The sequence below is a fragment of the Anopheles ziemanni genome, chromosome 2, assembly GCF_943734765.1.
Source record: "Anopheles ziemanni chromosome 2, idAnoZiCoDA_A2_x.2, whole genome shotgun sequence".
Taxonomy (NCBI): Eukaryota; Metazoa; Arthropoda; class Insecta; order Diptera; family Culicidae; genus Anopheles; species Anopheles ziemanni.
In genome coordinates, this window is record NC_080705.1 from 45,537,154 (window position 1) to 45,561,823 (window position 24,670).

The window sequence follows — 24,670 nt, forward strand, 5'->3', positions numbered from 1 at the left end:
GAGTATCAGGCAAGATCGGAAACGAGTTTAAATTCAAATCAGGCGAAAAGCAGGATGACAGAAAATTCGAATAAGGCGAATTAGCGAGAGAAGTGAGAAAGAAAGAGAGGGATTCGGAACACACGAACCCCCTTGGGCTCGTCAGTCTTATGGTATGTGTCGTAAAGAAAAGTTAAGCGATGGAGGATCGCTTAAAATAAAGATAAAAAAAACCGTAAAAATTGTAGAAGGTGCAGCAGTCGTTTTGGAAAGAAAAGATGATGCTCAACAGTCACGACACATACCTGCCTTTCCCTTAAGGATCCTTAATACCCTTATTAGACGAGGAATATTTCTGTCCGTCGATTTTGGAATATAGTTTCAAACGCCCATTGACAGCAATATTGAATACAAAAAATCGGCACTACCGGTTCCGATTTTCTTTCGACTACTACGCTAGGATTCGTGCCCGGTTCCGATTTTCTTTCGACTAGAATTTTTATATCAAAGTGGTGATTTGTTCATTTTTATTTTATTTTTTATTTTTATTTATTTTATTTATTTATTTGCACAAATTGTCTGCCGCAAGGGTTACACAATGCTTTGATACTATGAATAGACTTATAGTTAATAGGGTAGGAAAGAAGAGGAGGCGCGAAGGCGTGAGCGGAAGTGTAACAAAGGACGATTGTAGTCAAACAGGTGGTACGAGCAGTTGAAAGCAGAGAGCGCTCGAAGGAACGGGTCGTTGGATCCAAAACGCGTATGGCGGGATGGGATATGCAAGGGGGGTCTATCGCGCAGGTGACGTGTAGGGGCATAAAATGGGACTGTAGTAACTACTACAGTTTACTAGTAACTTTGGTAAAAATACCAATGAAAAGTTAGTTTCACAACTGAATTACATTTGTGGAGGCTAGAAATAAGTAGTACAATGAAAAATTCGATGTTTTGTGGAGAATATTACTCGTTTTGATCGCGTTTGTGTTTCGGTTTGTTTACGTTTCGAATTGACATTTGACAAGAGCTAGCTCTTGCGCGATGTCGCGTTTTTCGCTGTTTCTACACTAGGCATCGTCTAGCGCGATTTGTGCGACATTTTTTTGTATGGAGTTCAGCCGTCTGTCAGGCGACGTCGCGTTTAGTGACAGGACATCGCGCTGTAGTGTGGACCCCGTGTTAGGGCAAATTTTCTCTTTAATTTGTTTATTGGTTTGCAGAGTTTTTATCTTTGCAGATCAAGATTAGCCGCCACTTTTATTTATTTTTTTTGTTATGTAAATGATATTCATTAACATTTCAAACAACGTTTCAAATGTTGTATTGGAAAGCTAGACTCTTCAAGCTATTTTAACTTTCCTAACTTTAAACTTGAATTTCCTAACTTTAAAACTCTCAATACACTTCAAACAAGTATAGGTTCCGATGAAACCTCCGATTCGGATACATGCAGAGTTAACCCTTTATTAAAGTTTTTAGTTTCAGAATAATAATGTATTATACTTTATTTCCATATTCATTCCATTTATTGCAGCATATCATACTTCATGTACTGGTCCCCCGATTTTATAACCCATGGTTTGCCTAACAAAATGCTAGCAATCACAAGGAATTTTTACCTGCTTTTTTGACCATGGCAAGATGCTGGCAAATAAGTTTTTTTAAGGCTATTAACACAAATCACTGCCCAGTGATTTCTTTTAAGAACTCCAGCTTACATGCGTCAGAAGAAACATATATGCTTTTATCTCTTAAAACTTATAGTACACGTTCGCCCGTGTACTGTCGATGTACCAGTAGTGGAGATGACTTCGTCGTGTTATTATTTACTGTGAACGAGGAATTCGCAGTGTCTCCCGTTTTGTCACAATCCGAACTATCCATTGGAATTATGTTATGTTGAGGTGCGGCGTCCGGTACCAGCCTTCGTAGGAATCCTGAATTACATCCCCAAGGAAATATCCTGCAAAATTGTAAATAGAGTAATTAGATATAAGAAATGAACAAGCGCGCACACACAGGGTCCGATAAAATATATCTTCTTCTCTATATCTATAAAAATGAATGTTTGTATATTCGTGATGCTAAAACTAAAAATCGGCTGGACCAATCTTGATGGTGTCTTAGTATGATTTGTTCCTTTTTACTCAAGCAAGGCTTAGGAAAAAAGAGAATTTGAAAATTCCCAAGGAAAAGCCGGAAAATGGGAAAAGTCGGTAAAAACGGCTTTTTTCCATATAAAAAAAAAATTACCTTCTCTAACAAAAACGGTAGGACTTATCCCAACGAAGTCTTCTGATGATTTGTTTCTTTTGGCCTAATAAAAACAATGCAAGTTGGAAAAATCCTTAGGAAAAGCCAGAAACCCAGAAAACTTGAAAAATGCTTTTTTCCCAAAAAAATTGAAACTTATAAAAATGAGTGTTGGTTTGTTTTTAAAGCTAAAATTCAAAATTGGCTTAGCCATTCTTGACGATGTAATCAGATTATTTGTTCGTTTTTATTCATGGCAAGTTTAAAGAAAAGACAACTTTAACGTTCCCTAACGAAAAGCCGGAGAATGGAAAGATTTGTATAAATTGCATTTTCCATACAATCAAATTAAATGTACGATGTATAACTAAACTAAGAAACTGCTTGGCCAATCTTAACGAAGTTTTGGGATGACTTTTTTCCTTCTTAACCATACCGATTAAAATTGTAACAAATCATGAGTGCGAATTCACAGATCATCGAATAATTTCATCTCGGTTAATCAACAAGCGATCGCCTAGATCACGTATATTTAGTTCTGATAGGTGTTGAATGTATTTTGTTGAGTGGTAGAAAAGAGATTTGTTGCTAAACACATAGTTGGGTATTTAAGTTCAGGGAAAACTATCAAACAATTTTGCAAGTACGTCGCCGAAAGGGATATGTCGGTTTTGGCCACTAAGAACTCTTGAGTCAGGAGTACAGCAAGCAAAAAAAAAACTTAAGAAACAAGATTCCAACGTGCAGCAGCGATTCTATTCTGAGATTATTGCTTGATTCGCAGTGACTTCGCATATAAATTAAATGCATCGGAGAAATGATTATGCAAAAGCAAGGGTACCCGGTACATGGACATAGAAGTGTGTTTTAATTTTGCTTTAGAACAAATTTACACAATCCATCGAAAACGAATACCTTCGATTTGTTTGAGCCATTGCGGATAGCGATGAGTATGGTGTGCAACTTTACGAGAACACAATTACACTTGCTGAAACATGATAATTACTGGAATCTATGAATGAACTGCAATAACTAAAGCGTCTATACTTAATATTAAGATTATTTCGATGAAGCCACAAAAAGTCCCATTGATTGTGAGATACGTATAAAAATGACATCGCCGAAGATATTTCACATCACTTTTGAAAGGGAAATTTTGAATAAAAAAATCATTGATCTTCAATGAAGCATTGGTGTTGATTGAAAATGGGAGTTTGTTTACGAGTAGCATTCTATTGACTGAGAGCCACGCTACACTCAAAAACTTTGCGGCGCAAAGAGGGGAACAGCCGAAAAGTTTACGTCAGAAACTTTTCAGCTCCGTGAGCTGAAAACTGCACCCGCAAAGTTTTTGGCAGCTAACCGCAAACTCAAATGCGCCAGAAGAAGAAGATGAAGAAGAAATAAATGTAAACATAACAAATCTCAAAAACTAAATAAACGAACATATGGTGATAAATTTACGTGTTTAATTTGCAGTTACAGTAATATTTTGTCATTTTATAGCTAGAATATCAATTATAAATTCACTTTAGATCAGGGGTCGGCGAAGTCCGGCCCACCAACTGATTTTATCCAAAAGTTTCAAAAAGTTTAACGATAAAGATTAAAATATTTTATCCTACCACTTTTTATGTAACTTGAGAACATCAAAATCTTCCTTCTTCCGTCCAGCAAACGGTTGCCAGCTTCTTGCCTACGCACAATACGCCTGTTGCGTGGCCTGTTGCGTTGTTGCAAGTTTTGGGTACTCAACTCGATGACCCACGATAGGGTAGTTAGCCACACTTCACTCATCAACAGATTATCCATCTTTTACTTTTTGTGTGAATTGAAATAAGATCTTGTTTGCTTTGAAGGAAGATTTTTGAGTTAACTGAAAAATCAAAAACAAAAACCTCTTTGCGCCGCAAAGTTTTTGAGTTTGCGGCTCGTGTAGCGTGGCTCACAGAATTGGTACCGCAAAACGCGGCTACACGAACCGCAAAGATTTTGACGTAAACTTATACGGTTTTTGAGTTTGCGGTTGGAGTTTGCGGCTCGTGTAGCAGGCCGGTGACATCAAAATGCCAGCAACTAAAAATGATTTATCACAAATGTTTATGTGAATGCCCCATAGTATCGAAACTAAGATTGGTTGAGTGCACGTACAATTTTTGCTGCTTAAAAAACCTATGCTAATGACTCCAGCTGGACCATTGCGCTCATATAAATTGATTAATCGTATTGAAAATGAAAAACAAGCCGTGAATTGTTCACTGGAATTTTAAAACATTCTTTGTCTGACATGCCGCGACTTAAAGATGGATCTGTTATTGTTATGAGTCGATATCTTCAGACACCAAATCAATGGGGCTTCCCTTGAATTGTAATGCTTTGTTTTTTTTTCAATATTAGTGTATTATTATTATTGGACGAGGTGAACTTCGTTGGGTCAGCTTGTTATATAATATAAATTTGGATACTAAAAGAAATCTGGTTATTTGTTGGTAGAAACTATCAGTAGCTTTTGATGATTTACAACTTTTTTGTATAGCGCTTCATTCACTTTACAAATTGATATCCCCTTTCTCATTAGGTAAAACAAACTCAGGCATTCAGAAGTATAAAAAGGGGAATAAGTATGTGTGAACGTTTTAGTTACATAATATCCGGAACTTGTCGATCGTACAGCAACAACCTTTGATTCTTTGTGGGAATTGATCTTAATATTTTTATAAATGGCATGAGATTCTCTAATCACACTTTGTCTCTCTTCGAGAATAGTTACTGTGACTTATTCTCGAACGGTCTATTGTAGATCGATTGTCTGCCGTTCGGTATACTGCCCGGTTGACGGAAATTTTAATTTTTGCTGCTATCATGTAGTTCCAGCAAGAGTCCCAGCAATCTGCCATGGAAAAACTTGCTGTAACCACATGACAGCTGCAAAACATTTTTGAATTTTTGTCAACCGGAAATCGTCTCAGAAATTAAGAATATCGCTTTGAAAAATTTCTACTCCATTTATTCAAATTACAAGCTGACCCAACGAACTTTGTCCCATGATCAGTTTTGCAGGAACACTCGCACATAGTCGATTACCTCACGTTACCATTCACGATCCAGTACAGGATAGATACTTCATTGTAGATCATTCTTTTCAGCACATCAAAAAGATCAATGTATTCAAAGTGTAGAAACTTTAGTTCTTGCAGTTCGTTCATCGATTCCAGCGAGCATAATGTTACAGCAATTGTAACTGAACATCTTCTTCTTATGTGGCACGACATCCCCTAGTGGGACAAGGCCTCTCTCCGAAGAGAGTTTGTGTGACCGAAAGACGGTATATTATAGATCGGTGGTCAGCCGTTCGTAATACCGGAGGGTGCCAGACTCGAGATTCGATCCCACACCTGTGGTGTGGTGTTTCCTCGCGCTACCGCTGCGCCATGGGCACCCCCCAACTGTAACTGAACATGCTTCTCGAAAAGTTGTACATACCATATTCGTCACAGTCCCGTATAGCTCAAACCAACTGATGGTAGTCGTTTTGGGTGGGTTGTCTAAATTTGTCCTAACGCAAGAAGGTAACACACCTGGATTTCCATGTACTACGTAGCCTTATTTTCGCATAACTATTTCTCCGATGATGCATTCAATGTATAACATCAAAGTAACTGCGAATAAAGCAACGATCTCGAATCGCTGCCCCAAGTAGAAAAAAATAGTCAATCTTGTTACTTGTGGTTTCTTTTGCCTGCTGTACTCCTGACTAAGGAGTTCTCGGTACATGTTTCAACCATCCTCCAAAAAAGCTGGAAACTGAAATAAAAAATAGAAACTGTGGGTTGCAAATAACGTATCGGCTCATTTGATACTTTCGTGCGTGTTTTGAATGCCTTACACAATATAGGCCAATATGATATGAAGTTGGTGTTTTCATACAAACGAAGTAGGATTACCGAGTCCGCTGGCTCCATGGATCAGAAATTTTCGCAATTTGATGTGATGGAATCTTGTTCACCTTCCGTAGAAAAATGTGTACGTGCAGCAAACCTCTTTTCTGCCACATAACAAAATACATGCCACCAACACCTATTAGAACCAAATATACGGGAACTAGGCGATCGCTTGTTGATTAACCGAGATGTAAAAACTCGATCAACTGTGATTTAGGATTTCGTAATTTGTCATAATATTAACGCTAAGGGAAAAAAATGATGGTAGGAGTTATAGTGTAATGTTAGTAGAATTGAAAGAAAAAATTGTAAAATTGATAGATTATATGGAAAAAGCTGTTCGTATCAGTGGCGTCTCGTGAGAAAATGAGATGGTTGTGCACCTTCAAAAAAAGTAATACCTTCTTAGGTAAACCATATAACATGGTTTATTAGAACCAGAACACGACACACGAGGACGAATTTGGTCAGGATGTTAAGTAAAAGAATAGTTTGAGGAACCGTGAATGGTCTATTTAGCTCTGCAATCTTTAATTGCTACTAAATGGATCTACATGAAAAACGAGTTTAACAGCTCATCTACGATGTCCTGCTCAATGTTGATGTATACATTGACTGGTAATTTCACCCTAAATAGAACAATTGCATGAAAAATCATTCGAATGAAACTGTGTGCACCAGCAGTATTGCTTAGACATTTTTTAATTAGCTTTTAATTGTTGGCTATATTTGCGTGTTTGTTTCTTCGATTTTATTCCAAAGTTTTATTTTCTTCCAAATTTACTTCACGAACGTCAATATCTACTCGATAAATATATCCGCGGTTAGTCAATATCTGTGAATCAAATTTTTATTTGGTAAGTCAGACTCGCCTCGGGTCCAACCTGGGTACAATCTAATGTGCACAGGAAAGGCACCTATACATCGACAATTTCACATGGACGCATTCAACACATGCACGAGAGAACTAATGTGTACATATACGATTGGCTGGTGCACTGGCAGAAGTGCCCACCCGTAAACAAAACTGATCGACTTTCCAACTGGATTTTGACTCTTGCTAATAAGAAAACTAGCGCTTCTTGACCGTTCGTAATGAGAATGGTATTATGAGACTGTGGTTAAGAGAAATGTTCTTATTTGATTAAAGATGCTCGTTTGTAGCAGCGGTGCACCAGCAGAAGTGCCCAGCGCAACGTTGTAAAGCGATACAAACAAATCGGGCACGCCACACACACCGCGGTTGCCGCAGCATCTCAAGCTCTACCGCTCCAGAGCTTTTTAAACCGCGTCAAGTATTCAACCCAGAAATGGTGGGTTTTTCGTTTTGTATGGGAATGACAACGCAGCGCGTTGTCAAAAAATCTGGATCGAGCACTTTTTTGAACGCCAGAAATGCCTTCAATTTCAAAAAAAAAGGGACGTTACAATTTTTGATACGAAGTTAATTTTTCAATAAACGATACCATGTTATTATTTATTGTTCGTGTTAAGATGGTATTCGTTATTCGCGATATTTTTAGTAGTTTATTATTCCAAAACTTCATGTGAATAATAAATGTTTCTTATTTTGATTTTACTTTCCCGTGTTGACAGTGGTGAAAAGGATGGAAGGAATACTTCTAGAACAATTTAACTCTCTCGATGTGTTTTCTGGTTTGGTGGTACTTTAACATCCGGCATCCGGCGCGGTTCCTCCCGCATTTCCCATTCCATGTCTCTCACCGCAGATACCGCTTTCTCTCCTCAAGGCTTCTGTAAACTTTTTGCCACGCACTTTCCAAGCGTTTTCGTTGGCCAGGCTCAGTCGGCGGCCCCTGGCTCTACGGGCCTTGCTCATACCCCCCGTGACATCCTCACTTGCAACCTGCTGGAGATCAGCGAGGGTGTTTAGTGTGGTGCCTAATAACGGGCACTTGCTGTATGCTAACCATGTAAAATTATTCCTTCCCGTATCCTCTCCTTCCATCTTCTTACTCCTTCAAGAATCCCTCAATCGCTTTGCACATTCAATTGTTGTGTTATATCCTTCAGACGATCCGCTGGGGTGACCCACCACGACTACTGTATTGGTAGCGCAGCTTTGTCGCGGGTATCGGCTATCAAGGACCTTGGAGTGTGGCTGGAAATCACCTTGTCCTTCTGCGTGCAGATTGATGATGTGGTATTCAAGGCCAACCGTACTCTGCGGCTTATTTATCCCCTAGCGTCGGAGGTACGGGACCCACGCTGCTTGCTGGCGCTTTACTGTTGTTGTAGTTGCGTATGCTTCCGTGGTATGGACCCCAACTGGTGTCATTGCCTTGGGACGGTTAGAGGGGGTGCAAAGACGCTTCACGCGTCTGGCCGTAAGGTGTCTTCTCGGCTACAATGCCTGCTCCCTTCTGGCTCACGAGTCACGATGTCTATTGTTGGGGCTATCCACGAGTCAGACTCGCCACCGGTACACTCAAGCTACTTTCATCGCCCAACTTCTGCACTCCACTGACGCTCCGGAACTCCTGTCCCATATTCCTCTCTATGTCCCTTCCTATATCCTTCAGGAAAGGTCATCTCTCTGTATTCCCACAATCCGTACACATTTCTCCCAGAATGATCCATTCTGTCTGCGCCATGTCTTCCTTCAATAGCTCTAGTCACCTGTTTGATTACAACGTCTCCATCCCTTCCTTTCGCTCACGTCTTACCAATATAACAAATTCCATAATCAGAAAACGTTATAGAATGTCTTCATAGAATGGAAAATATAGCGTCGCATACATAAGTGTAAATTTATAACGACCTAATACAGTTCCCCTATCATTGAAACGAGAGTATTAGAACACTCGTTTAGTTGTCCGTTATAGTTAACGTTGATTATTTGAATTGTTTTGAAAAGACAATTCAGAGCTTTCGGTAGAACGGGACATCTTTGGGAAAGAGCGAGAGGCTTCGCGGCTACGCAAAACGCGCTAGGATCAAGCAAATCGAGTAGTTTCTGCGTTGTCAAATTTGACAACGCGCTGCGGAACGCGGTCTGTGTGGCAGCGGCGAATAATTTTGTGATTCTTTTTATAAATGAATGACTGTGCAGTGCACAGGTTGCTCAGGTGGACGAGACGCCACTGGTTCGTATTCTTCCATTTTTCGGCTTTGCATTTGTAATTTTCTTCCTCCTTTCTTCCATTTGTAATTTTTTCCCTAAATTTTGTTTGGTCCAAAAAGATCAAATAATCCCCAGACTTCTTTAAGATGCGCCAAGCAGTTTCTAAGTTTTAGTTGTAAATTGTATGTTTGATTTTACGATATGGAAAAGTCATTCCCATTTTCCGGTTTTTACTGAATATATTTTCAAAATTTAGTTTTAAAACTTCCTTGAATAAAAGCGAACAAATAATTCGAAGACATCGTCAAGATTGGCCCATCAGAATTTGAGTTTTGGCGTCAAAATCACTCATTTATTTATAAATTAACGTTTCTACGAATTTTCAAATTTCTCGGCTTTTCCTTGAGAATGTTTAAATTTTCGTTTTTACTAAGTCTTCCTTGGATAAAAACGAACGAATCAAACGAAGATATCGCCAAGCCAGCCATGGTCCGGTCGATTTTGAGTTTAAGAGGCACGAACAAACAAAAATCTTCTCTATATCTATAAAAATGAATGTTTGTTTGTTCGTGATGCTAAAACTTAAAATCGGCTGAACCAATCTTGATGACGTCTTCGTATGATTTGTTCCTTTTTACCCAAGGAAGGTTTAGGAAGAAAGAAAAATTGGAAATTCCCTAAGGAAAAGTAGGAAAATGGGAAGATTCATAAACTAAGAAGCTGCTTGCCCAACCTTAACGATGTTTTGGAATGGTTTGTTCCTTTTGTACTAAACAAGATTCATCGAAAAAGAAAGGTATTAAAATTAAAAATTAATGAAAATAGAAAAATTCATAAAAACAGCCTTTTTCCATATAATTGATCAATTCAGCTATCAGTTCAGCTGCAAGAACTAAAGTTCCTACTCTAAACACAATCATCATTTTGGTATGCCAGCTTAAAAAAAGTTGCATCAATCAGTTGAGTCTAATACGCTGTACGACAGTGAGGTCACCGTACAGCTCGTAGAGCTCGTCGTTATAACGGCTCCTCTATTGTCCCTCCTCACATACGGGGCCAAAAATCCTCCTGAGCATCTTCCTCTCGAACACGGCTAAGAGGGTTTCGTCAGATTTGGACAGAGTCCATTTCTCGGAGGCGTATGTGAGCACTGGCACTGTGTATGTTCGGTATAGTCCCAGCTTCGACTGTCTTGACAAGTATCGTGAGTGGAAGAGATTTCTCAGACTGTAATATGACCGGTTGGCTGCCAGCACCCTAGCGAATTTCATCTTCAATGTTGTTGTCGGTGCTGACCTTTGACCCAAGATAGGTGAAATTTTGGACGACTTCAAAAGTGCGTTCACCTAGTTGTACGTCACCCCCGCGTAGGCTTTCGGCAATTGTTGGCAGGGCCACTGATGGTGCCACCATCATCTTGATTTTTCCCTCGTTTATCTGCAGTCCGAGGTTATTCGCCGCTTGCTCGATCCTTTGGTATGCTTCTGCTGCATAGGAGAGTCTTCTACCAATAATATCTATATCATCAGCGTATGCCAGGATCTGGATTGACTTATAGAAGATGGTCCCCGAAGTTTCCACCTTCGAGTCTCGGATGGCCCTCTCTAGCGCTAGGTTGAAGAGTATGCAGGCAAGGCTTGGTGGTAGCAAAGGATCTTGAGAGTTTTCCATCCACCTTCACCTGACAAGTGACGTTGGTCATGGGCATTCTTACAAGTCTGATTAATTTAGGCGGTTTTCCAAATGAGCTCATGGCTTGATACAGTTTTACCCTGGCTATGCTATAATATTCGGCTTTAAAATCAATGCCAAACAAATTAATTCATCGTATTGAAAATGAAGACGAAACCATGAATCGTTTAGGAGAATTTCAAAATATTCTTTAGATTTTTCTAATATGCTGCCGCTTAAAGATGTTTTAGATATGTGTCGACATCGTCATGCACTGAATCTATGGGGCATCCCTTGAGTTATAATCAGTGGCGTCACGTGCACCTGAGCAACCTGTGCACTGCACAGTCATGAATTTTTTAAATGAATCACAAAATTATTTGTTTAGTAATAGTATTGGAATTTACACTTGCAACAGTTGCGTTCAAAATTTACTTAACGCTTTACTACGCTGCGCACTTCTGCTGGTGCACACTGCTACAATCAAACATCTTTAATCAAATAAGAACAAATCTCCTAACCACATTCTCAGAATGCTCTTCTCATTACGGAGGGTGAAGAAGCGCTAGTTTTCTTATTACCAAGAGTCAAAATCCAAATGGAAAGTCGATCAGTTTTGTCGTATATGTACACATTAGTTCTCTCGTGCATGTGTTGAATGCGTCCATGTGAAATTGTCAATGTATAGGTGTCTTTCCTGTGCACATTACATTGTAGTCAGGCCGGACCCGAGGTGAGTCTGATTTGCCAAATAAGAATTTGATTCACAGACATTGACTAGCCGCGGACATATTTATCGAGTAGATATTAACCGTTTGGGTTTGGAAGAAAATAAACATTTGAATGAAAACGAGTAAATAAACTCGCAAACATAGACAACAAGCAAATAAAAAATGTCTAACAGGTAGATTCGAAGGATTCGAAGGTAGATGAGCTTTTAAACTCCTTTTTGAGTTGTAGTAATTAGAGTTATGTAAATCTGATTCAGATTCATGAATCAGAATGAATCTCTGCCTTAGATATGTATTTACAATGAATGAATTTGTGTTCAACTTTTCTATACTTCATTTTTCAAAGAGGTAGTTATTTTCTAGAAAATTACACAAGTATTAAATTTTATACTCACCACTTGATAGCTAGCATCACCCTGAGGTAACCAGGAATTATAACATATTTTTCGTTTCTCTGAACACCTTCTATTATTTTGTCAGCTACATCGTTTGAATCAAGTGTCGGAACCCATCTGCAATAGAAATTTATACGATTTGAACATAGAGTAACAAATAATGTTTCAAAAAGTACTGTACCTAAGGAGACTGTATTATTATCGTGCTCTGTATACAAATCCACTTTGCTATTTAATTCCTTTGTCTAATTAAACTTTGTTTATTTAAATTCCATACAACATTGAATGATGAGATTGACATTCATAGTTGATTTACCATAGTAACACGTTCTTTAGCTAGAAGCTTTACAATGGATAATCAAAGATTTTTTTTAATATACTCGAATGATTCTGTAGAGAACGTTATGTTTGGATCGTACTTTTCGCACTGTTGTCCATTATGTGTTACAACTAAGCTTAAACAAAAACATGATAATTATCTACGACATTTCCTTTTTTAACACTACTTTGATGCGTAGCCCACTAATGTTTAATGCATGCATTAATGTTTTCATTTTCAACGTCCACACAGCCGCAAAACTTTTCACAGAAAAATAGTAAATTTACGATTTAAATTAACTTGCACATTTTATTCTCGATACTGTGGCCATAAATCCTTACGTTCTGTCGACCTGTCAGCTTTTAGCTGAATTTTCCTTTTTGTTTATAGCTTTCATTGAGCTATCTTTTCGAAATAACAGCTGGCGTTAGATAAAAAGGTATCTAACAGGGGGTTTGATTCAACATTTTTAAATAAATTTTCATGTTCTTGCTAGACATTTCCTAACGGGTTCGCTGAAAACTCCTCAGCGCGAACAAAAATACTGCTCATTTATGTAAAGGCCGAGGCGGGCTGAAACAAAATTAGGAACTCGAAACAGCAAATTCTGCTCGAAAAATTGCTCCAGTGTTTGAAAAATCTCCTAATTTTGTTTCAGCCGGTCTCGGCCCATACAAAAATAAGAAGTTTGTTATGCGTGCTGAGGAGTTTTGAGCGTAACCGTTCGGAAAGTATAACGGGTTTTTTGTCGCTTGTGACACCAGTTGATTCTTCTTCTTGTTCGTCTTCTTGGCGTAACGACCTCTTGGTCATGCCTGCCTGTTAAGGGCTTACGAGACTTGTTTCCCTGTTGTACGTGGATAGTCAGTCCTCTCGCACAGGGGAGGGTCTGGTCTCGGTTGGGATTCGAACCCACACCGTCGAGGTGGTGAGCCCCGGCGCTCATGGGCCGATTTTCTAACAGGCGCTACCGCTCGGCTGTCGCGGACCCCCCCGCGGACCAGTTGATTCATAAAATGTATAACTTATCATAGTATCCACACTTACCTAGAGTTGACATCATCGAACATGCCTGTTGACTGTATGAAATATGGGCAAATTACAGTTGTGAAAACACCTTGCGCTCTCAGATGTTCAAGTTCCAATCGTAAAGCTTCGTCGAAACCCACCTGCAAGACATAGAAAAAACTGTGAAGTATGGTTTAGAGTACCACAAATTCTAGCGATACTTACCGCAGCAAACTTACTGGAACAGTAGTCTACCAGTTTAGATATGCCAACATGGCCGGCCAGAGAAGCGATCGTAATTATATGACCATGATCATGTTTCAACATTGCTGGCAGGAAGGCTTTTGTCGTCTATCGTTATCAATAACATAGGAAACGCAATAGATTAATCATTTAAAAATACGACCAAATAATTTCCCTAGAAAGGATTTTAAATAATACAGGGAAAAATTGGAACGTAAAAACAAAGGAGGGATTTGTTGGGGAAAGCAGGTGGGAGAAAATAGCTCAGAGCTATTTTCAACAATCTGTCCTATTAAAACGAGTAAAATAGAACTACAAATAGCAATTAAGTTACAATTGAAAAGCGCAACCCCATTCAACTGATTCCGTCGGTACATCGGTTCAGGTGAGATCATCAAAGATCTAAATGCTATAAAAATTATGAGAAAGAAAGAGAGAATTGCACTTTTTAATATTACGCGTTACGTTTAGTGGAAAAACCTGGCCTAATAAAATGTGGTTCGGTGCTTGTAAGTTAGACTTCATGTAAAAATAAGCCAATGCAATGTGTAAATTCAGCATAATGGCATAATGGATGCCAAATTTTCATCATCCTACCCGTTTTGTAGCACCTATTTCGGCTCGTTTTGTAGCGTCAAAAAATGTATATAAAAGAGACCGAAACACAAATTTGTCAATATGTAAAGAACACATTGGATAGAACAGAGATGTATCTTCAACAATCTATTCCATTTTTGATCCTTTGTTATGGATCCGTTGCGATACTTAATGTTTAAATAATACTGTATTCACTACTCTACTTGTTTCACTAACTGTCATTAATACCCTATTCGTGCTCTGTATTTTTAACATCGAACAATTTTCAAAGTGCTTTATAGACACCAAGTACTCATTCAAATTCTATGCGATTCAAGTGTAGCGCTCGAACGTGAAAACAACAATATTAAAATAAATTGTTGAGAAGTATTAAACTTTTGTTTGGAATTTGACTACGTGAAAATTATTTTTTGACAACCACCCCCGCGAACCCTGCATGGACGTGAGCGATAAAAACAAATAAAAATGTATTGTTGTATTGATATTCAACTCGGGCTCATCGCTTAAATGAGATCCCACTACAAGTAAATAAATAACTTACCCAGAAGTGTGCTAGAACGTTCACATCAAAAGATCGTTCAATCAAGTGATCCGGAGTGTCTAAAAGAGCGCGACCAGAAACGACACCAGCATTATTGAACAGCAGTGTTACCTATAAGTACCCAAAAAATTCCAATAAGAAATTTCAGACAGGGGCCGGTGAAATTGTAAGGTTTTTTTCAAGAATTTGAACATGAATTAGATATTCTTAAAATGTGATGTAAATTTCATAGTCATGAATATTTAGGTAAAAGGGTAAATGAGGCCAGGGCCTAGATCCTCGTCCTCCTATTACGCTAAAGGTTAGCTTAAAAAAATATTACGGTTTAAACTAATCATGCTGTTGCAAAACAGAGCAACGGCATGACAGCTGCCGTCAACGCACGATTGTCACCGAAACGGTAAAGTCGAAAACGATCTAAACGGTACATGGTATATAAACGGCGCGACCATTGAATTTGTCGGTTATTAGAGAATAAAGAGACACGAAAGTTTTAGCTCACTCGAGCTAGTGTTCTTAAAATCAAGTGTTACCTTTTTTCTTCTGTTGAAAATAGCTTTTCAACACATGCAGTGTAGGTGGAATGCAGGTTTATATACTTCTACATATTATTTAACCTTGTAAATTATACTACACAAGATGGAAAGTATGAACCAATAGGTATGTATGAAATTGGTAAAAGTATGAAAGTTCAACTCAAATGGAACTGAGGTTGATTTCGTAGAATAACAAATTTACAATTACTGAATTACGATGTGACAACCGTCTTAACAAAATCAAAACGTACTGAAAATACAAGAGGGAGTTAAAATGAACATGAAAAAAGGTAGTTTTTAGATTAAACTTAATTAGAGCGTACATTTGTGCTACACATCAAAAACTTACATCACCAATGTCTTCTTGAAGTTTCTTCGCATTTTTATAAACCTCTTCTCTGTTAGAGATATCGACTTTGTATCCCTTGCACAGTCCTCCCAGGGATTGTATTAATTTCACAGATTCGTCAAGACCTTCGATACATAAAAAAAAACATGACAAGAATAATTAATTAAACATATTTGACAATCTTACAAATGTAATTGAATGTATATTATAAGTATGTTCATGTAAATGCCATTTTACTTTTGCTAAATGGTAATGAATTTACTAAATGGTAATGAATTATATTTAGACAGGTATAAATGGTTTCTTTTAAAAGGTAAAATCTTCTGAGTCAATCTAGAAAAACGTGGCTTATAGATGGCCTATGTTTCCTTTCTCCACCCTAAAAGCACAAACGTAAAATGTTACACAAGTACAAATGTTCATGTTCATCATACCTTTAAAGGACAAATATAAAGTAAATAAAAAAGTACATGGTGGAGTGACACGTTCAAGGATTTGTATTGAATATGATATGGGTATGGCGGTGGATAAGAGGTTCATATTTTCGTTAATGAATTTTTCATTACTTTATTGGAGCAGTGCAGTTTCAAACTTGTTCTCATAATGCGATCTTGTTTATGAACTGTTTTCAACCCCTACTATAGATATGTGTGTGAGACAAAAGAAAGTTTTATTATAAATTAATAATATCATTTATTGAGGATAGCTAAAGGAAAATGGATCGATTTACTTGGTCGTATCAAGCCCCGAAAGATGCCCAAAGAACTTTTTTGTCTTCTTCGCAAAGACGCTCAATAAACTTTCCACCCCGAAACGACTTAATGCTTGCAAAAAATATCATTCCCACCTTCCCTCTCTTTTTTTCAGTCTGGCTGATCTTGGCCTAGTGAACTGGTATCTCCCGATGGCCGAATATATCACGACATTCAGGCTTAGCATTTTCCTCGAGCCACTTTTGTGAAATCGTTACGAATGTCAACAGGTATTTTTACCAAAACCGGTGCTGATATGTACACTGTGCCAATCGGTAAGTGGGACGGTCAAAAAAAGCACACTTGTCTGACTTTGCGATCAAATTTAGGGTACTTAGAATTGATAACAATCAATTTCGCTTATCACATATTCTTTGTCTATCTTTCTACAAAGCATGTGCAAAAAGAGAGAGTAAAAATCAGTCACCAAGCGGCGCAATGATCGAAAAAGTGCAAAAAGTCATAATTTTGCCAGCCAAACGTAAAGTTGGACACTTGGGATTACCAAGAATTTCTGCGGCTTAAGTGTTGTGCAAGCTAGTTTAGGCACGTCAAATCATTTTCTAATGATTTATGATATACTTAACCATTGTTATATGTACACAAAAAATGAATTTTGATAAATTATTTACACTTTGTGGTTGAAATATGTTACACCACTGAAAGGAATGAAATATTATCTTTTTTATCATATAAATCGATTAAAAATGCCGAAAGTTATCGAGTTTCATCAATTTTACCTAAGTTCCTGATTTGCGATACACTAACAATCGATAAAAAAGCCCATATTGACAAAAATATAACATGAAATGGGTCATCTTACAATAAACTTTTATCAAAAAACCGATGTGAGATTCATCAAAAAACCAACTGAATTGAAGACTTTTCCTCTATTATAGATGTTTAAGAATTTAATAAAATAATGAAAGCATTTAGAAGGTTCCAAACTATTTCCAGAACATACCCAGAAACTGCAGAACCCGCAAACAACGCCTTTACTTTTCAAAACCTTATATAGACGATGATTTTAGATTATGTTGAAAGGTACTCTTCCTATCTCGTACAAATGCATTAATTTAATGTGGTAATTGTCGTCACAGTAAGTATGACTTACATATGAAGCAAACATATATACTTTTGGTTAGAAATGCAGGCAGTTTTCGAACGTAAAACGGAGCTGACGAGTTTTAAAAAAATTGTTGTTTTAACTTCTATTCCTTGGAGGTCATTTGTTAATGTTGTAGGTGTTTATGTGATCAGAATGAACTGAAAAACTTGTTTTTAATTAAAGTACGATAGGTACACATCACAACGTTCATATGATGACGAAAATTATGACAGATGTTGTTGATATAGTTTGACTATTCCAAGATTAAGAGTTCCGCAAGGTAAACTATACTCACTGTAAGCTACGAATAACACAAAAGTTGCTTCTCTAAATCTGTCTCAAAGTTCTGAAGAATCTTTCTGAGTCTCCAGCTTGAAATCCAATAGCCGATCTGAGCAAAATTGTACAGTATACTATGTTACAAACACTGTATAGTATAAATTGGTAACAAAACAGCAATAGGAAGAAATTTAAGTAGAAATGTCCAATAAAGTTAGAAAAAAACTGTTGTCAAGCATCAACAAACAGTCATAGACTACAACAGAAATAACATTAAATACCAAAAACTTCTAGAAATAGTTCAACAAACCACGTATTAAACCTGAAAAGCAAGTGTCCAACTTTACGTTTGGCTGGCAAAATTATGACTTTTTGCACTTTTTCGATCATTGCGCCGCTTGGTGATCGATTTTTACTCTCTTTTTTTGCACATGCTTCGTAGAAAGATAGACAAAGAAGATGTGATAAGCGAAATTGATTGTTATCAATTCTAAGTACCCTAAAATTGTTCGCAAAGTCAGACAAGTGTTCTTTTTTTGACCGTCCCACTTACCGATTGGCACAGTGTATATACAGTAAAACAAAAAAATATCCGTACAGACACCAATTTCAACTTTAAGCCTGGTTATCTAAGTGAATATGAGAGCTAGGACAACTATTTAAACGGCATATAGTAGTCAAACTACTATTCTATACAATTGGTGATTAATATTTCGTAAAATTTACTTGTAAATATCTTTGTTTTAAGACCCCACAAAAGGCTCAGCATCGATGACAAAAAAGTAACCCTACATGATGAGTATTTTGATATTTATTGTGCCAATATTTTACATTCAATGCTTGGTCTGGCCTCCACTTGCTTCAATAATAGACTGCAAGTGCCTAGGCCATTGTTGTAAAATGTCGATATTTTTTGTAACATTAGCTGTAGCCTACCTGTGGAAATCATTGTTCATTAAAAACAGTGAACTTAATCATGAAACGAATTGTGGATTTATTACGTGAACCGTCTAAAACTATCATCGTAGCAGCGTATGAAGCGCATCCACGTTCAAATGAATGTCTTGTGAATGTCGTTTGAATTTTTCATACGCAATGTAAACCTTGTTTTTCGGTAATTACATTTAATTTCGTAACGACAAACAAGCTTAACACATCAAAATAAGTTAGAAAATGTGATTTATAATTGTTGTAATTATATTTTTGAATTTCAAACTGAAAATCTTAGCACTAGCGCTGCAAACGCACACAGGTTTGAGTGAATGACTTGTTTGACTGGTGGATATACGAATGCTAACTAGGGGTAAAGTGCCCACTTTGAGAAGGATCCCAACAAAAGAAATCGTTGCACTCATTCTACCGACCGTATCACGATAAACTTGGTATGGTAATGTAGAGGGGGTCCGCGACAGCCGAGCGGTAGCGCCTGTTAGAAAATCGGCCCATGAGCGCCGGGGCTCACCACCTTGACGGCGTGGGTTCGAATCTCAACCGAGACCGGACCCTCCTCTGTTCGAGAGGACTGACCATCCACGTACAAAAGGGAACAAGTCTCATAAGCCCTTAACGGGACAGGCATGACCAACAAGGTCGTAACGCCAAGAAGAAGAAGGTAATGTAGAGTAGCTATCTAAGCATGCATTCAAACTCATATTCTCAAGTTTATTTGATGTTTTCATTGAAAAATTATCAATTTCCAAACACGCTTTTTGTCGCTATTTTGGCCCACCTGTATACCACTTTTGGTCTACATAAAAAATGATTATTTTATGTGTTTCATGGTTTAAATATTCGTTAAAATAATTAAGAAACTTCTATTTACTTTTACCGTTGTTAAATAAGTAAGATTAAATGTTTAATTTGATATTTTTCTTCCATATCATCATCAATGGGTTTTCCAGTTATCTGATCATTTCAATGTTTGAATTTAGCGTACTGTTCCACTTTGAGTAATGAACAAAATCGGTTGCAAACGATAGAGCAAAAAGTAAAAAAATCGCCACTTTGAGATAAAAATTCCAGTCGAAAGAAAATCGGAACCGATCGTACCCAGTTCCGATTTTCTGACAATGGCGTCATTTCTGTCATTGGCGATTTGACACTATTTTACAAAATCGAGTAATATTGGTGGTCTAAAAAGGGTATTCTAGTGGCATGCACTCCAAAATTACATGCATGGGCCAAAGGTCCCACACTATTGCCAGATCATTTGAAACAAGGAAAAATTATAACGAACGAATGAATGAAATTTGAATGCAGAGTTTCAAACAGATGTCTACAGTTGAATTTCAATGAATTTCACCGTACTTAACACTGGCCAAGGCATTATACTACCAAGTTCTGAATCTTAGCATGGAATTTACCACACTTTAACTACACAAGTTGATTCCCCTTTACATCCGATGAAACAGATAGTTCTCTGACGGTTGCAGTTGTTTGTCTAGTTTCACCGGCCATTTCATGTTAACCGTGATATTAAGCTGTTGCCACCATGCCTGAGCCTTAATAAAATAACTTGAAATATTAACAAGTTTGTTACTTTTACTAATACGACTTCACCAAACCGGAACATTTCCTCAATAAATTCGGGTGTACTTGTTTGTCATCGATGTCGTGCCTTTTTTTGGAACAACATACCCTACAAATAATTTTTTTGAAATAATAAGTACTCATTGCTTAGATATCTTACATTGCCATTGTTTATCTACAATATATCGTTGAAATTGTTGTGATAGGACTCGTATTCGCTGAGATAAGCAGGATTAAACTTAAAACTAGTGATGATACGGATACAGGCTGGCCCCGGTTTTCGGCGATCTCGGTTTTCGTCGGTTTGACAAATCGTTCGAAGCTGGTTTATAGTAGCAATGCATTTGATTGCATACGATTCAATGCATTTTGTATGACAGAGGATCCGAACATGGACTCATAAACGAGTGGTGCAGATTTTCTGCTTCAGACTACTTTGCTCAATCAAAAATGTCTTTCAATTGAAGCACTGAATGTATTATTGTAAACCTACACGACATGGAAACCAAAGAAGTAAAACGGAATATAAAACGGTTGATGATAATTGATTTGATGGTAAAACACACAAACTTTGTTATAGTTTGATCAATCAAACTTCATATCAACCACTGAAAATTCAGACGAGAAGAATGTACACAACCAACGTTTATTTTGTGTCAGTCAAGCCTTGAGAAGGTATTATAAACGTAAAAACTGTAATCCGCTAGCCTCGGTTTTCGTCGCTGTCAAAGTCCCGTTTGGTGACGAAAACCGAGGCCGGCCTGTACTTTATAATCCAACTGTTTTTTAAAAGCGTTTGCCGCGATGGTGATCATTGTTCGTTCCTACGATGATTCATGCGATGATTATACGATATCATAAGAAACGTTTTTATGAAACGTTTTGGTAAAAGAAATCTGAAATTTAAAGTTTAATAATTAATTAATTTTGCATAAGAAAATTCATTTTTACTTTCGTTAATCAACGTAGAAACGGTCGACGACTGGCATCCCAGCATTCACAACCACGAGCAGTTGACCTTGATTCTTGTGCATTTGCAATGCAACTGCTTTGTACTCCAAAACAGCAGCCGCTCTTTCAAGCATTTTTATTCTATCTTACCATCTCTTTTGTTCGCTCTTATTCACTTTTTTATAACGCTTTTTTAGCTTGCTTGCTCGCTCGATACCAACTTGTTTTTCTAGATGTGCATTTGAAAGGTCGTCGAGCTTGCCACTCGACTCACACCAACTCCACTTTGATCAGTAAGTTCGACGACAGGTAAGCAAGTAACCTCGGTCATCTTTACTAGGCGCGACACTATCTTCATTAGGGTTGTTGTATCCTTTCTTAGATACCTCTACTCGTTTTGTCGTTATCTTCTGTTGTTGATACAAGAAAAGTTGAATTGAAAGAGAATATAAATAATTAAATGTTTTTGTTCTTGTGGGAATTGTTTCCAAACTATGACACACTCTATGGCACAAAATCCAGAAGTACTGAATTGATTTTACAACCTACTTCTCTTTAATTGATATACTTATTGAGTATATATATAAAAAGCTCCCAACTTTGGCACTAATTATTCGGAGTAACAGAGACTTATTTAAATCATGCTCGTCAATTTGGCCGCTATTTTAATCTTTTACACATTTTTGCCAAATAAAAATACAGTATTCGTTTCTATAAAACGCCATCCCATTTCGTATATCTTTACTTTTATCCTTCTTTAAAAATAATGAAAAAGTTTCTTCTATTTGGCGGAACGACCTTGTTGGTCATGCCTACACTATTGAACTATTAATAGGAGTTGAAAACAATATTTGATCGTGTTCATGAGGAGCTTCCTTTTATAGAGCTCGTGTTTGCTTCAAATATTTGTTAGTTAACTCCCCACACCATAGAAAGATATTTTACTCATCGAAAAGTTTTGAGCAAGATATTTTGCATCGTAATTATATGATACCTCCATAAGTTTCAGCTGTTTAACTGCTAAAGAAACCATGCTACAATAATTGTTTACACACTTACCTTCTTGATTAATATCCCACAGCACTACCTTAACTCCCAGTTTTATGAGTCGCATAGCGAGCAACCGTCCCAGTCCACCTCCACCGCCTGTCACGAGAGCTATCTCACCATTCAAATTTTTTTTGGGTATGCCAAAAATTGTATAATAGAACGCCTGAAAATAAATTCGTGGAGAAATAGGGATATGAAAATAAAAGTGTTTAACCATATCTCGTGAAGGGTATTAAATGTACGAACAACAAACGTAAACGTCCCTGGTTTTCACGGACAATTGTCACCATTGAAAAAAGCAAACAATTGTGGAAAGTGAAGTCGACAGCGGAGAAGACTCGTATGTTTACTGCCGATCAGTGGCCATGGTCATGACATTATTTGTTATTCATAAAAAACTAACATGACGTATTTACTTTGTTCAATTGTATAATATCCATCTTCAAGGTTAAATTTTCCACGGTCAGACATACGTACATTTAAGATCATTTGCTGGACTACCCCAGCATCATTTTTTTTTTCTATTTTTTAATAAGCTTTGTTGTACTTTGGGTGTATTCAAGGTTAGACAATTTGTTCATTGGACTTAGGGGCGCGATGACTTATTTTTTTATTCATTGCCTAATCAGCAATCTTCTCATGTGAACTGGATTTTCATTTGAGTTTCAAGCACAGACATGTTTGTGAATTATAAATTCGCTGCTGCGGAATACAGCGCATGGGTGTTACACCCATAAAAATCTTAATTCGATTAATCAGACTGGTGCTTAAGGCTAGAGCAATTTTCGAAATCTGATATTGCCGCCTGCAGCTGTGTGAGAAGCTACTAGAAAATATTTTTTCTTAAGCGATTGTGAAATCCTCTTCTTGCACCATAATGTTTTCCATTAAGGTAAGTCGAGTACAAAGCGGACTCATTGCACCTTAAGAAAAAAATTTAAATGCAGACACTCTTAAGGGTATGAACTCACCATTTCAGGCAAAAATGGCAAAGGAAAAAAACGTGCTTACACAACCTTGTCTTCACTATGGGCCACAAAAACCTGAAACTACACAGACATAGGAGGAGGACGATGGAGGAAGCTTTACAGTACGTTGCATCTAAGTCGACGAACCATCTAAACTTGAAACGAATGGTTGCGTAATTGTAGGAAACACTTGCATTTTGCACGTACGGCCAAGGTGTGTGCGTGTGCCTTTACCATTAGACTAGTCTGGCCGGTAAATGAAGTTTAATACATATGCTATTCGGGAAACTATCTGACATACATAAGTAAAATGTGATCTCAGCGATCCGAGCCATAAGATAGGGGAAGAGATATTTTATTATGTGTTGTTATATTACGCTCACTTTAAGCATATGTCACTTTTATTCGAAATTCAAATAATTTTCATGCAATATTCGAAAAGATACATAATATTTGGAATGCCTTATAGTTATGCATAGTTTAAATTATTAACCATATTTGACGACAATAATTATAACAACGATTGATGTGTAGTTTTTGTAAAAACTATCATGGGTTTCAAAACATTCCATGGTTTCTAGTGTCTAGATTTTGTTTATTTCATAACGGACAGTAAGTGAATATGTTTACTAAAATTTTAAATACCTACTTGAAGTATGTATCCTAGTGATGCCAACAAAAACACTAGCACATCCACTATCGTTGCACCGATTGATGGCTTTTTCCGGGAAGGATTGATCTCGGTTTGATCAAATGAGAAAGGTTTTCCGTTCGATGATAACATGTTCCAGCTTGATAATCAATATCCTATTTAGTTGAACAGCTACGATTTTGGATGAACTTTATCCAGGATAGATTTTGTTGCTAGAACTCACTCAAACACTTTCACTATTGCCACTTTTCTGGGGTGTGCATTTTCCACTTATTATAGTAATTATTTTCAAACTGGGAATATTACGAATATTTTCATGAAATTTAATTAAGTAAAATGCACTTATTTGAAAATTGACATTACAAATAAAGAATTTAACATAATGTCTTCCCTGTTCGTCCGAAAAAAAAGGAATTATATTATGTAACAGATGCAGGCGAAAGACTATAGGATACATACGATCAAAATCACACTTCATGTTACAAACACTCGATTTACATGTAGTCATAAGCAGTTGGTAAATAATAATATTACATTCATCACTCTACAAGTGTTACGGTGTTCTCACGTACTTGCGCAAAACAGTTTTCAATGTATATCACTGGTTTTTCTAATGATCTAGAATTTCGCCTAACCGGATGTATCATTTGAGTAATTTTATATTTCACTGTGTGCTAATTTTCCACAATAGGCGCAACACAATTACAATCTATAGCGTATGGGTGTTGCATGT

At 37.3% G+C, this 24,670-nt stretch overlaps 1 protein-coding gene across 1 annotated transcript; it reads right to left on the minus strand.

The window, feature by feature from the left end:
* Window positions 1-1,737: 1,737 nt before the first annotated feature.
* On the minus strand, window positions 1,738-24,069 carry LOC131281030 (estradiol 17-beta-dehydrogenase 11). The gene is made up of 8 exons (XM_058310282.1): window positions 23,935-24,069; window positions 22,327-22,480; window positions 15,649-15,773; window positions 14,764-14,874; window positions 13,608-13,733; window positions 13,422-13,543; window positions 12,056-12,172; window positions 1,738-1,942 (listed from the first exon to the last, which is right to left on the minus strand). Exons 1-8 carry the CDS (start codon window positions 24,067-24,069, stop codon window positions 1,738-1,740), a joined length of 1,095 nt encoding a protein of 364 aa, XP_058166265.1.
* Window positions 24,070-24,670: the final 601 nt, after the last annotated feature.

Coding starts and splice junctions, on each gene's coding strand:
- LOC131281030 (XM_058310282.1), bottom strand. CDS start 24,069: ATGTTATCATCGAACGGAAAACCTTTCTCATTTGATCAAACCGAGATC. Junction 15,774..22,326: donor GTGGGATATTAATCAAGAAG/GTAAGTGTGTAA, acceptor TATGTATCGAAG/GTCTTGACGAATCTGTGAAA. Junction 13,734..14,763: donor ACGTTCTAGCACACTTCTGG/GTAAGTTATTTA, acceptor TGATAACGATAG/ACGACAAAAGCCTTCCTGCC.